This window comes from Lepidochelys olivacea (genome assembly GCF_965140295.1).
Source record: "Lepidochelys olivacea isolate rLepOli2 genome assembly, chromosome: 3".
Lineage (NCBI taxonomy): Eukaryota > Metazoa > Chordata > Testudines > Cheloniidae > Lepidochelys > Lepidochelys olivacea.
In genome coordinates, this window is record NC_140413.1 from 32,421,337 (window position 1) to 32,434,294 (window position 12,958).

General features: G+C 41.9%; 1 protein-coding gene across 3 annotated transcripts in view; it reads left to right on the top strand.

The window, feature by feature from the left end:
• Positions 1-12,958, top strand: part of KIDINS220 (kinase D interacting substrate 220) — a 159,668-nt gene that overhangs the window by 58,100 nt on the left and 88,610 nt on the right. For all 3 annotated transcript variants that reach the window (XM_084622063.1, XM_084622064.1, XM_084622065.1), the window contains exons 18-20: positions 1,700-1,840; positions 2,359-2,602; positions 2,788-2,876. In XM_084622063.1, coding sequence (XP_084478189.1) covers positions 1,700-1,840; positions 2,359-2,602; positions 2,788-2,876 — 474 coding nt within the window. The remainder of the gene's footprint in view (positions 1-1,699; positions 1,841-2,358; positions 2,603-2,787; positions 2,877-12,958) is intronic.

Here is a 12,958-nt window from a genome sequence, read left to right on the forward strand (position 1 = left end):
TTCTCTGCTCCCTGTGGTTGCTTCACCTGTCTCAACCTCTTGCCAGACTCCCCCTTCCAGGGCAGGACCCCAGGGCTTATTCTTCTCCTGGGTCTCCTTTTTTGTTTCTGGACAACTTTCTTTCTCTCTAGGGAGTGACTGCAGACCTCCTCCTGGCAGCCCCCTCCTGCTCTCACTTCCTGGCTTTATACTCCTATCCTGCCTCCTCCCCCAGCTGCGCTTCTTCTACCACTAGGCCTTGTCAATCCGTCGTTCCCCTCCAGGTGCAACATGTGATGTTAATTGGCCACTCCTGGCCCACATTAGCCTGCTCAGGGCATGTGTGCATTGGGCACCCCATCATAGGACCTGCAGTAATGTGATAAAAGCAATTGCTTCAAGTACTGTTAAGATTCAATATAATCATAGAAACTTTACCACAAAGTTAATAAAGAATAAATTACTTTGAGCATTGTCAGTCATTTGTCATACATAGTATCTTTGGTTAAGAAAAGAATGAAGCCAATGGTAGAGTGACTTAATTTTTAAGAGCCAGTTAAACACTTGGTAGCAAAAGTGATAGCATTTACTGGTGTTGCTACTGTTTATGGAGAAGCCCGGTGGGGACTCCATAGTTATGGTTGCATTCTAAAATGTGATTAAAATGGGGTTTAAATTCCTGTTTGGCCACTTTTTTCAAAGAGGAAAATCAGTGTTAAATTTCTCAGAGGGTTATATTTTTATATCCTTTGAATTTTTATATAGTTTTTGTTTAGTTTTTCTTAAATTTTTAAGAAGTCTTTGAAATTAGGCACTGGCTAAAATTTGTTCATGACTGTCTCTTTTCCTTGATCAAAACTTACGTGCTCTGCACCTAAACTTGTTTGCTTGGGGCTGGATTCTCATGAAATCTTGTCTGTCTGATTTAAGTTAGGAGCTACACAGTTCCATCATATTTATCTTACAGTGGAGAATGTTCCATGCACAGCTATTTATGAAGAAAATCATTTCCATCAGGAACGGCACTTGCATCCTTTTGTCCCGCAGTCCACGCCCACTTAAACTTTAAAAAGAACACTAAAAAATTTACTTACAATATTTATTGTGAAGCGTTCTACACAAAGCTACAAAAGATATTCAAACAGGAAGGCAGATAGCGTAAATTTTATGCAAAGATTTTCCTTAAGTAATACTTCTATTTAACTGGAGAAATTAGAAGAAGCTACAGATGTTTTGAACTCTTTTGACTCACTCTTGAAATGCTGAGTTACTGTAAATGTGTATTAATTTATCACTGTTAAATGAAGCTAGTATTGTATTAACTTATGACAGTCTGTGACCAGACCAAAACTACAGAAACTAAAAATATTCATCCTTTCAGAACAGCCCTCTTAAACTTTCTTTAAGGAAGAAAAAAATCCCATTTCAAATGAATAACTGTGTTTTCATGGTTATTTAACTGATTTCTTTTTTAATTCCATTGTATTTATCTTTTCCCCTTTCAGTAATTAAAGTATTAGTTAATAATATTAAAATATTGTTGGGATAGATAGATAATTTTTAAAAGGAATGACATTTTAAAAAATATATAAAACTTCATTAAAACTAAAATTGTGCTTAGAAAGCCTTTGCCCCAAATCTAAAATAGGTCCCATATTTCCACTAAATAGCTTCTATTCTTTCTTTTAATTTTTAAAGTTTCTTTTTTTAACTTTTGTAGGTTCTGAAGTGTGAAGTGGAACTGATGGCCAAAATGGCAAAAACTATTGATAGCTTCACTCAGAATCAGACAAGACTTGTCGTAATTATAGATGGATTGGATGCTTGTGAACAAGACAAAGTTCTACAGATGCTTGACACAGTGAGTTATTTTGCAGAGATGATTTTTGCCTACCTCCTAGGGAACAGATCCTCAGCTTGTGTAAATTGTCCTAGCTCCAACAGAACCTGTAACTGTTTACACCAGTGAAGGATCTGCTCCCAGAAGTGTTGAGAATAACTCTTTAATGAATAAGTGCTTTGAGATCTAAGGCGCTATGAATAAGTGTAATCTTGAGCTTAGTTTTTTTGGTTTAAGAGTTTTTTCAAACTTCTCAACTAAAATTTATATAAATTAAAAGGATATTTTAGCTGACAAATTTTCAGGAGTTACGAATTTGGTATGAATTTGTAGTGGTATATCAAGCATATTATTTTCATGGTACTATTTAATATAATTACTTCTGACAGTAAATGTAGTAGAAAAAAATATGTTGTGTTCCATATAGTTTGTCTATTGAACTCATCAAAACAAAATAAATATAAAATTTTAACTATAAGAATGTTTAATGGCACATAGTAAAAAAACAATTTACAATCTACCTTTTTTTCTGATTGCAGGTACGAGTCCTGTTTTCAAAAGGCCCATTTATTGCCATTTTTGCAAGTGACCCACATATTATTATAAAGGCAATTAACCAGAACCTCAATAGTGTGTTACGTGATTCGAACATAAATGGACATGATTACATGAGAAATATTGTCCATTTGCCTGTCTTTCTTAACAGTCGTGGGCTCAGTAGTGCAAAAAAGCTGATGGTAGCTTCAACTACCAATGGAGATATTCCATATACAGATACTTCAGGTAAATTTATAATGCAAGGAGACTATAACAAGGTTATAAAATAAGTAATCTTGAAACCATTAATCCTTAGCTTTTTAATAACATCTTGTGCAAATATTTGGTAACTTCAGACATTTTACAGTTGGAATAAGCAGATGAAATGGAAGAGTGAAATGTATTTTAATGGGGAAAATGTCATTCTTTAGGAATACATGAAGAAGTTGACAGAAGAGTTTCTCAGAACAGCCTTGGAGAGATGACCAAACTTGGCAGCAAAACTGCTCTTAATAGACGGGTGAGAAAGATAGCAACATAAAAGAAGAGAGATTTATAATATGTATCTATTTTTGATTTAATTATGGTAATTCAAAATAATTTTATCACAATATCACCTTCAAAGGCACATCAAACCATCTCCTTGAAATCAACAAAAATCATCCATTAATAAAAAGTCTGACTTGAAGATCAGCAAACTTAGGCTTGGGCAGAGCAGCTGAGAAGCACATTTCAGAGTCTATCCAATTATGGAGACAGCTATTCCACAAACATTTAAATTAGGGCTGTCAGGCGATTAATCACACTGTTAAACAATAATAGAATACCATTTATTTAAATATTTTTGGATGTTTTCTACATTTTCAAATATATTGATTTCAGTTACAACACAGAATACAAAGTGTACAATGCTCACTTTATATTTATTTTTGTTTATAAGCATTTGCACTGTAAAAGAACAAAAGAAATAGTAATTTTCAGTTCACCTAATAGAAGTTCTGTAGCGCAGTCTCTTTATCATGAAAGTAGAATTTACAAATGTAGAATTATGTAAAAAAAAAAACAACTTCATTAAAAAATAAAACAATGTAAAACTTTAGAGCCTGCAAGTCCACTCGGTCCTACTTCTTGTTCAGCCAATCGCTCAGACAAACCAGTTTGTTTACATTTGCAGGAGATAATGCTGCCTGCTTCTTGTTTACAATGTCACCTGAAAGTAAGAACAGGTGTTCTCATGGCACTGTTGTAGCCAGCGTCACAAGATATTTACGTGCCAGACGCGTTAACAAAAAAAAAAAAAATCCACATTTGTAAATTGCACTTTCACGAAGATTACACTGCAGTACTTGTATGAAGTGAATTGAAAAATACAATTTCTTTTGTTTATCATTTTTACAGTGCAAATATTTGTAATAAAAAATAATACACACTGATTTCAATTACAACACAGAATACAATATATATGAAAATGTAGAAAAACATCCCAAAATATTTATAAATTTCAATTGGTAGTCTATTATTTAACAGTGCAATTAAAACTGCGATTAATCGCAATTAATTTTTTTGAGTTAATCGTGTGAGTTAACTGTGATTAATCGACAGCCCTAATTTAAATCTAGGGGCTGTTAGCTGGAGTGCCTCAAGCTAATCTCAAATGCTAGGATGAGACACAAGAAGAAAGGTAATAATTTTTAAGTAACTCAGACCTAGATCCATATTTGACTTTGTTGATCCCTCTTTGTAGCCTAACCTTTCATTGTCACTGGTTGGTGCTTCAGAAGCAGGACTCTATCAAGAAGAGTAGCCTGGAACAATGTAGATGCACAGCTTTGATTTCTCTACTTGCTGTTCTGTGCAGAGCTTCTCTGTAGTCTCTGCACTTCTGGACAAGGAGAATTAATGTTATAATCTGTACACCCAGTAGTAGAAATAAACAGCTTCTGTAAAGCTGGTTCTTCTTTGAATAGTGTCCCTATGGGTGCACCACTGTAGGAGTGCTTGTGTCCCTGCATTTGATTTAGTTAGTGTTGGTCCTGCTTTGAGCAGGGGTTTGGACTAGATGACCTCCTGAGATCTCTTCCAACCCTAATATTCTATGATTCTATGATTGCTGATTGGAGAACTTTGGTAGCAGTGTCCATTAGGACCGCACATGTGCTGACTCTCCTTGTGCCCCGCCTTGAGGCTGCCCCTCCTCAGTTCCTTTTCAACTGCCCCTGGCTAGAGTAAGCAGTCTGTTTGCGACCATTTGCTGCTTTAACATTTCGGTGTTAGCTATAGTTTTTTTCTCTTTATTTTTTCTTCCCGAACGAAAACAAAAGAAACAAGATTTTATTTCCTCCCCTTTTTTTCTGGAGGATCCTTCTCCCAACGGGGTATGTCTGGTTCACCAGGCTTCGAGAAGTGCTTCTCCTGCAAAGAGGCCAGCCCTTTCGCAGACAAGCAGTCCTGGTGCATACGCTGCTTTGGGGAAGGCCACATCCCACAGAAATGTGGTCTCTGCAAGCAACTCAGACCCAGGTCTTGAAAGGACAGGATGTTGAGACAAAAGATCATCTTCATGGAAGCAGCCCTCCAACCTCACCTCAGACCTGTGCTGAGAGTCGCCTGGAAAACGTGAGTCTTCCCCACAGCGCTCAACATCCAAGGACCGTGAGTCTAAGAAAGCAGCCCCAGACCCCTCTCATAAGTCATCAAAAAAGAGAGTGGGAAGTCTCCAGATTGAGCCCCGAGCCAGCCATAAAAAATCTCCAGCATGCTTGGTACCATTAACACCAAGACAATCCCAGCATCCATGGCTCATGAAAATCTGGAGTGGCAGGTACCGTTTACGCTCCTAAAGATCCGATGGGCACAGGCACCGAGTCAGTGGTATCAATGGACAAAGATAGGAGCCAGCACTCCAGTAAGAAGATGCTGCCGGTACACACTGTACCATCGGTGCTGTCATCAATGCCCCATCCAGCCCTGGGGTGTTTGGTGTGGGCAAGATTCCCAACTCCATTGGTACCACCGTGGCACCAGGTTGATCAGCACTGCCAGAATTCCAGCACTTAAGAGACCTCCAGGTATCTGATGTACCAGAGTCTCCTCTTCTTGACACCGGGACCTCAGCACCAAGTCTTCTCCACACACCTCCCCTCTTCAGTGCAGACTCAGACAGCAAGACGGAGGAGGCTGTTTCCCACTATTCCTTTCATACTCCCTATGGTACCCTCTACCAAGAGGCCCCCCGAGCATACCCTCAGACAGCCCCACTACCACATGGGAACCACCACCTGCTTTAGTCCACTGCCCAAGTGGCCATGCTGGGATCCCTGGGCTGTATATCACCCCCACGTTTCTCGGGCTTCCAGTTTTACTCATGAACCCCTGAGACGTGACCCCTTGGCCATGGCATCCAGAATCTTGGAACCTCCAGAGGAGATTGTGGAGGAACAGGAGGGTGGCACTGAGGAAGAGGTGACTTGGAGGACCAACATATCTTCCTCCTCCCAAGATAAGGCCCATCATCCCTCCACCAGAGTCCTTAGCTGAAGTCTTCCAGCTTTTCCAGGACTTGGCAAAGAGAGTTGCAAATACACTGCAGATTCCCTTGGAGGAAGTCAAGGACACCCATCACAAAGTTCCTCATCCTCTAAAATAGTCCTTCCCATTAATGAGGCTCTCCTGGACCCCTCAAAAACCATCTGGCAGACCTCTGCATAGGTGACATCTATTTGTAAGTGGGCTGGGAAAAAAAAATTATGCCTGGGTGGGGACGCGGAATTCTTCTTCTCCTAGGTTCCCCCCAACTCCATTGTCGTCTATGCGTTAAACTCTTGGGGCTGTAATACCAAATGAGGTCCACTCCCTGTGAATGGGATTGGAAACGCTTGGACCTCTTTGGGATCAAAGTCTATTCCTTGGCCACAGTACAGTTCCGAATCAATAATTATCAAGCCTTAATGGCGAAATATGACTGTCAACTATTGGAAACTTAGCAACTTTATTGATCAGCTTCCTGAGTCACAGCTCGACCAGTTCAAAGCTGGCATCCGGGAGGGAGAGCTAGTAGGCAAAACAGCACTAAAGTCTGCCTTCAGTGCAGCTGGCACAGTGACCCAGTCCATTTCCACGGTAGTGGTTATGTGGCTGTGCCGTGGTTACATCTTTCAGACTTCCCTAAAGAGCTAGTTGACTGTCAAAGACCTTCTTTTTCAAGGCACCAGGCTCTTCGCAGAAGACGGATCCATCTCTTCACACTATTAAAGATTCTAGGGCCACTGTCCACTTGTTAGGGATCTACACTCCCAGACAAAAGACAGAATTCAGTCTGCAGTCCCAACACAAATCACACACCTCCCAGTACACGACTCAGCACTATTATAGAATCAGAGAATATTAGGGTTGGAAGAGACCTCAGGAGGTCATCCAGTCCAATCTCCTACTAAAAGCAGGACCAACACCAACTAAATCATCCCAGCCAAGGCTTTGTCAAGCCAGGCCTTAATCTCTAAGGATGGAGATTCCACCACCTCCCTAGGTAACCCATTCCAGTGCTTCACCACCCTCCTAGTGAAATAGTGTTTCCTAATATCCAACCTAGACCTCCCCCACTGCAAATTGAGACCATTGCTTCTTGTTCTGTCATCTGTCACCACTGAGAACAGCCTAGCTCCATCCTCTTTGGAACCCTCCTTCAAGTAATTGAAGGCTGCTATAAAATCCCCCCCCACTCTTCTCTTCTGCAGACTAAATAACCCCAGTTCCCTCAGTCTCTCCTCGTAACTCATGTGCCTCAGCCCCCTAATCATTTTGTTGCCCTCCACTGGACTCTTTCCAATTTGTCCACATCCCTTCTGTAGTGGGGGGACCAAAATTGGATGCAGTACTCCATGTGTGGCCTCACCAGTGCTGAATAGAGGGGAATAATCACTTCCCTCGATCTGCTGGCAATGCTTCTACTAATATACAGCCCAATATGCCATTGGCCTTCTTGGCAACAAGGGCACACTACTGACTCATATCCAGCTTCTCTTACACTGTAATCCCCAGGTCCTTTTCTGCGGAACTGCTGCTTAGCCAGTCTGTCCCCAGCCTGTAGCTGTGCATGGGATTCTTCCTTTCTAAGTGTAGAACTCAGCATTTGTCCTTGTTGAACCTCATCAGATTTATTTTGGCCCAATCCTCCAATTTGTCTAGGTCACTCTACACCCTATCCCTACCCTCCATCGTATCTACCTCTTCCCCGCAGCTTAGTGTCATCTGCGAACTTGCTGAGGGTGCAATTAATCCCATCATCCTGATTACTGATAAAGATGTTGAACAAAACCGGCCCGAGGACTGTCCCTGGGGCACTCTGCTTGATACCAGCTGCCAACTAGACATCGAGCCGTTGATCACTACCTGTTGAGCCCGACAATCTAGCCAGCTTTCTATCCACTTTATAGTCTATTCATCCAATCCATACTTTTTTAACTTGCTGATAAGAATACTGTGGGAGACCATATCAAAAGTTTTGCTAAAGTCAAGATATTTTACTTTCACCACTTTCCCATAGCCATAGAGCCAGTTATCTCATCATAGAAGGCAATCAGGTTGGTCAGGCATGACTTGCCCTTGGTAATCCATGCTGACTGTTCCCGATCACCTTCCTCTTCTCCAAGTGCTTCAAAATAGATTCCTTGAGGACCTGCGCCATGATTTTTCCAGGGACAGAGGTGAGGCTGACTGGTCTGTAGTTCCCTGGATTCTCCTTCTTCCCTTTTTAAAAGATGGGCACTATATTTGCCTTTTTCCAATTGTCCAGGACCTCCCCCAATCACCACGAGTTTTCAAACTTTTCAAATTACGAACTTCAGAGAAAGAAATCTATGTTACCCAGGCATAAACCATTTGGCCCATAGTCTTCCATGTTGCAACCATCCACTTCCAAACACAGATTTTGATGTATTGGTCGAGGCATCAACAGACCACTCCCCCCAACTGCTACAGCTGACCAACTCTTCCTACCGCCTTGGAATGTTCCGCAGCACTTGGGAACACATAACACTGGACCGATGGATCCTGGAAATTGTTCATAATGGGTATTCCATCCACTTTACCTTCCTCATCCCTCCACAAAACCCTTCCCTATCCCTCTTTTATGAGAGTTTACTACAACAAGAGATAGTCTCCTCCAGTCAGGAGCCATAGAACCAGTACCTCAACATCTATGAGGCAAAGGTTTTTACTCTTGCTATTTCCTAATACTCAAGAGGAAGGGAGGTTGGAGACCCATGCTAGATCTCAGAGCACTCAGCAAGTTTAGCAAAGCTCAAAAATTCAAAAAAGTCACTCTAGCTATGATTATTCCAGCATTGGATCAGGGATACTGGTTTTCAGCCCTCGACCTTCAGGATGCCTACGTCCATATCGCAATCCTATCATCCCACAGACGATTGCTTAGATTTACCCTGGGACAAGACCACTATCAGTACAGAGTACTCCCCTCTGGGCTATCATCAGCTCTGAGAGTATTCTCCAAGGACCTCTCAGTAGTGGCTGTGCACCTATGGTCCCAAGGAATCATGATTTACCTCTACCTGGATGATTGTCTCCTCCATGCCCGGTCCTTTCAAGATGCTTGCTGAGTCACCAAATCCACAATACACTTGTTCACAGAGCTGGGCCTATAGATCGACGCCCAGAAATCAACCCTCACTCCAGTGCAGCACCTGGAATTCATAGGCTGCAACCTTGACTTGTAGGCCAGAGTGCTCTTACTCCGCCCCCGGTCATTGCTTCTCATCACTGACACATACCTCATAGGATGGGGCACACATCTAAATGACCTCACAACAAAAGGCCAGTGGTCATCCACGGAGATATCCCTTTACATCCTCTTCGAGCTCAGGGTGGTCAGGAATGCCTGTGCCCATTTCCTCCTGCTGATCAAGGGATCACACACGAGAGCCTAACAGACAACATAGCATGTATGTATTACATAAACCAAAAAAGGGGAGCCAGATCACCTTCCTCTATGCAGAAGCAATAAAACTATGGAACTGGTGCTTCTCCCATAATGTTACGCTAGCAGCAGCTTACCTTCCGAGCACACAAAACTTGATAGTGGACAGTGTCAGTCGCAAGTTCCCACACGATCACAGATGGGAGATAAACCCAGCAGTACTCCATGACCTATTCAGGTGGTGGGGGACACCAACCACAGACCTGTTTGCCACTTACCTGAAGAAGAAATATCCATGTTACTGCTCTAGATCAGGGATGGAGCAACACTCCTTGTGCAATGATCTCCTTCTTCCCTGGGACAGGGAACTTTTCTGCATCTTTCCTCCGTTTCCCTTACTGTTGAAAGTCCTATTAAAAATAAAAAGAGAAAAAGCACACGTCATACTGATTGCTTCCACTTGGCCAAGACAGACTTGGTACTCTTACCTGTCACAATTTTCGACATGCCCACAGATCTGTCTCCACTCCACTCTGTACCTCCTCTCGCAGAACGAAGGATGCACTCTACATCCCAGTCTGGGGATTCTTCACCTCAAGATGTGGCTCCTTCATGGTTAGTGCATAAAGATCTCCTGCTTGAAGGAGGTACAAGAGGTATTGCTACACAGTAGAAAGTCCTTGACAAATCTTACTTACCTGCAGAAATGGTCCAGGTTCCGGATTTGGTGTACTTCCCAACAAATCTCCATGACATTGCAACTCTTCCAAAGATCCTAGACTATATACTGACTCTAAAAAGATCGGGACTGTCTCTCAGTTCTCTCCTGATCCACTTAGCAGCTATAGCAGCCTTCCATCGACAAGTAGAGGGATACTCAGTGCTATCATACCCAACCACTAAATGATTCCTTGAGTTGGCTTTTCTCACAACCCCAGTATCCTACCCCTACATGGGATCTAAACCTGGTGTTGAAAGGCCTGACTAGACCTCCCTTCGAACCCATGGCCACCTGTTCACTTATGCACCTCTCAGTGAAAACGGCCTTCCTGATAGCAATCACCTCGGCTAGAATAGGACAAATAGTGGTTCTGATGGCTCCTCCCTACACACTATTCTTTAGGGACAAGGTTATGCTCAGGCCACATCCAAAATTCATCTCTAAGGTAACCTCCCCATTCCACACAGACCAATTTTCTACCCAAGCCTCACCACCACAACAGGGAGGCTATATTACAGATGTCAGAATAGCCCTAGCCTTCTACCTAGACAGGACAAAGGCTTTTAGGAAGTCTCCTAAGCTTTTCCTCTCTATTGCGGAAAGATCCAAGGGCTCAGCAATATGAGCCCAGATACTCTCCAGATGGGTCTCAAACTGCATTAGACGCTATTATCAGGTTCACAACATGACCCCGCTAGAGAGTATTTGCACACTCTCCACGAGGTCTATCTCCTCATCCGCTGCCTTTTTCAGGAATGTCCCTATCTCAGAAATCTGTTGAGTGGTGACAGTACGGTCATCTGTAACTGACCTGACTCTGAAGTCCCAGCCCTCCAGTGGGATACTGTTCGGAAGTCACCTACACTGGAGCACCCATAGGGAGACTACTCAAAGAATAAGTAGTTATTAACTTGTTCAGTGACGATGGTTCTTCGAGATGTGTGTGCCTGTGGGTGCCCCACAACCCACCCTCCTCCCCTCTACTTTGAAATTTTTGTCTATGACTCGGGGGGTAGAGAAATAACTGAGAAGGGTCAGCCCGTGTGCGCTAGCTAGCCTCGTGGCAGGGCACAAGGAGAGACGACACATGTGTGGGCCTAACGGACATTGCTATCAAAGTTCTCCGATTAGCAGTGCAGGGACACAAGCATATCTACAGGGGAGCACCCAGAGGGGGACACATCTTGAAGAACCATCATTACTGCAGAAAGTGAGTAACTTCTTCCCTTCGCTGCTCCCCACACATGAGCAGAGTCCTTCTATCCCATTTGCAAAGAAAGAAAGGGACTTTTTATGTCCTTAACCACAAAAGCAAAAACTACTACTACTAGCATGGTACTGTGTTGCTGTCTCTCTTCTGCCTCCTATATCAGTTTTTTCATATTTATAACTTATTAATTTTTCCAAATACAACAAATATATCAAAATACCAGATTCATCACACTACACAAAGTAAATAAAGAGATAGGAAAAAGGGAGAGGAGGGGAATCGACAAAACTGTTTTCAGGGTCTACATTATCATAGACTGCTAAAAAATCAGCCAAAATTGCTTGGAATTTTTCAGACATTCTCTTCCTGCGGAATTCCAGTCATTTGTTAGCCGTGAGGTCAGCTATGTCACCGAGGCAGGCATCAGTATTAGATGGGGATCAACTTTTCCATTTTTTCAGGTTTAATTTTTTTAGTGACCAAAGCTGCATGATGGAAGCATGCCACCTTGTTACCAGATAACTGCCAGATAGCAGAAATATATAGAAGAATGAAACTTAAGGGGATTAGCTCCAATATCAGACTGTTCCTTTGACCCATCTCATACGAGAAAATTCTTAATACAAGGGAACTCCGAAAACCCATGAGCTAATGTAGAATCAAAGAAATTACATTTTCAACAGGGGCCAGCATTTATGAGGCCCATTACTATTAAGCTGTGTGGGGACCAGTATATTTGAAAAAGTGTCTTTTGGTGAATAAGCCATAGTCTCATGTCTATAGTTGCTTTTTTAACATTAGATACAATTGTATTTCATTGATTTGGAGATAGTTGCATATCTAAATCTCTATTCCAAGTGACTTGCAAATTATGAATCCTTGGCAGAGTTTTTTTGGGCCAGAAAATCCTAAAAGGATACCTCTGGCCAGGAAGGTTTTCTTCAATATAATAAAAGTTCTGGAGGTTGTGGAGCTCCCAATGGATCTGGTCCAAATGTGTTTGTAAGTAAATGCTTTAGCTGGAGATATTTCCATGGTCTGGAGCAGGGCAAGCCAAATTGTTGCTGAAGATCTAGATATGGTTTAAATGCATCATTGTCAATTAGCTGTGACAGTCATCATGCCTCTCTCCGTCCAATCCCTTCACATCAAGATTTTGCCACAGATTTTAAGGGTAGGATTGCTCTGTAGGACCACCTCTACATGAAAGAATGGATGGAAGCAGAACTTTCTAGTCAAGTTTGACCAAGCTTGCCTAACAGCTGTTATTGTTGGAGCCATCTAATCTATAGTAATTTGATTCTACAATGCCTGAAAGGGAGAGAGAGTATACAAATTCTTGTTCAATCTGTACCCCAGGTGGGGTCTGGGGGGGTCATATCTAACAACCACAAAGAGGCTTGGCTTAGCAACTGCCTCCTATATCAGTTTCTGTGTGACAGATGCTAGGGCTATGAATGGGGATTTTTTGATTCCTCCAAAGCAAAGATATGCTCTTTTGTGTTTTTTTTTGCCTTAATTTAAAAAGTGGTTTTATCAATGTTAAAAATTGTTTTGTTCGTACAAAATATTGTGACTTACCATTGTATTTTTTCATTCATAATTGTGGTGTGAAAAAACACTGCTATTGTTTGTAAGGCATAGTAATGTAGCTTATTAGAAATAATTTACAACTTGTGTTGCTTGTATTGAATATTATATAGTTTAGCCAAAGAACATTTTTTTTCTGTGAAAATATTT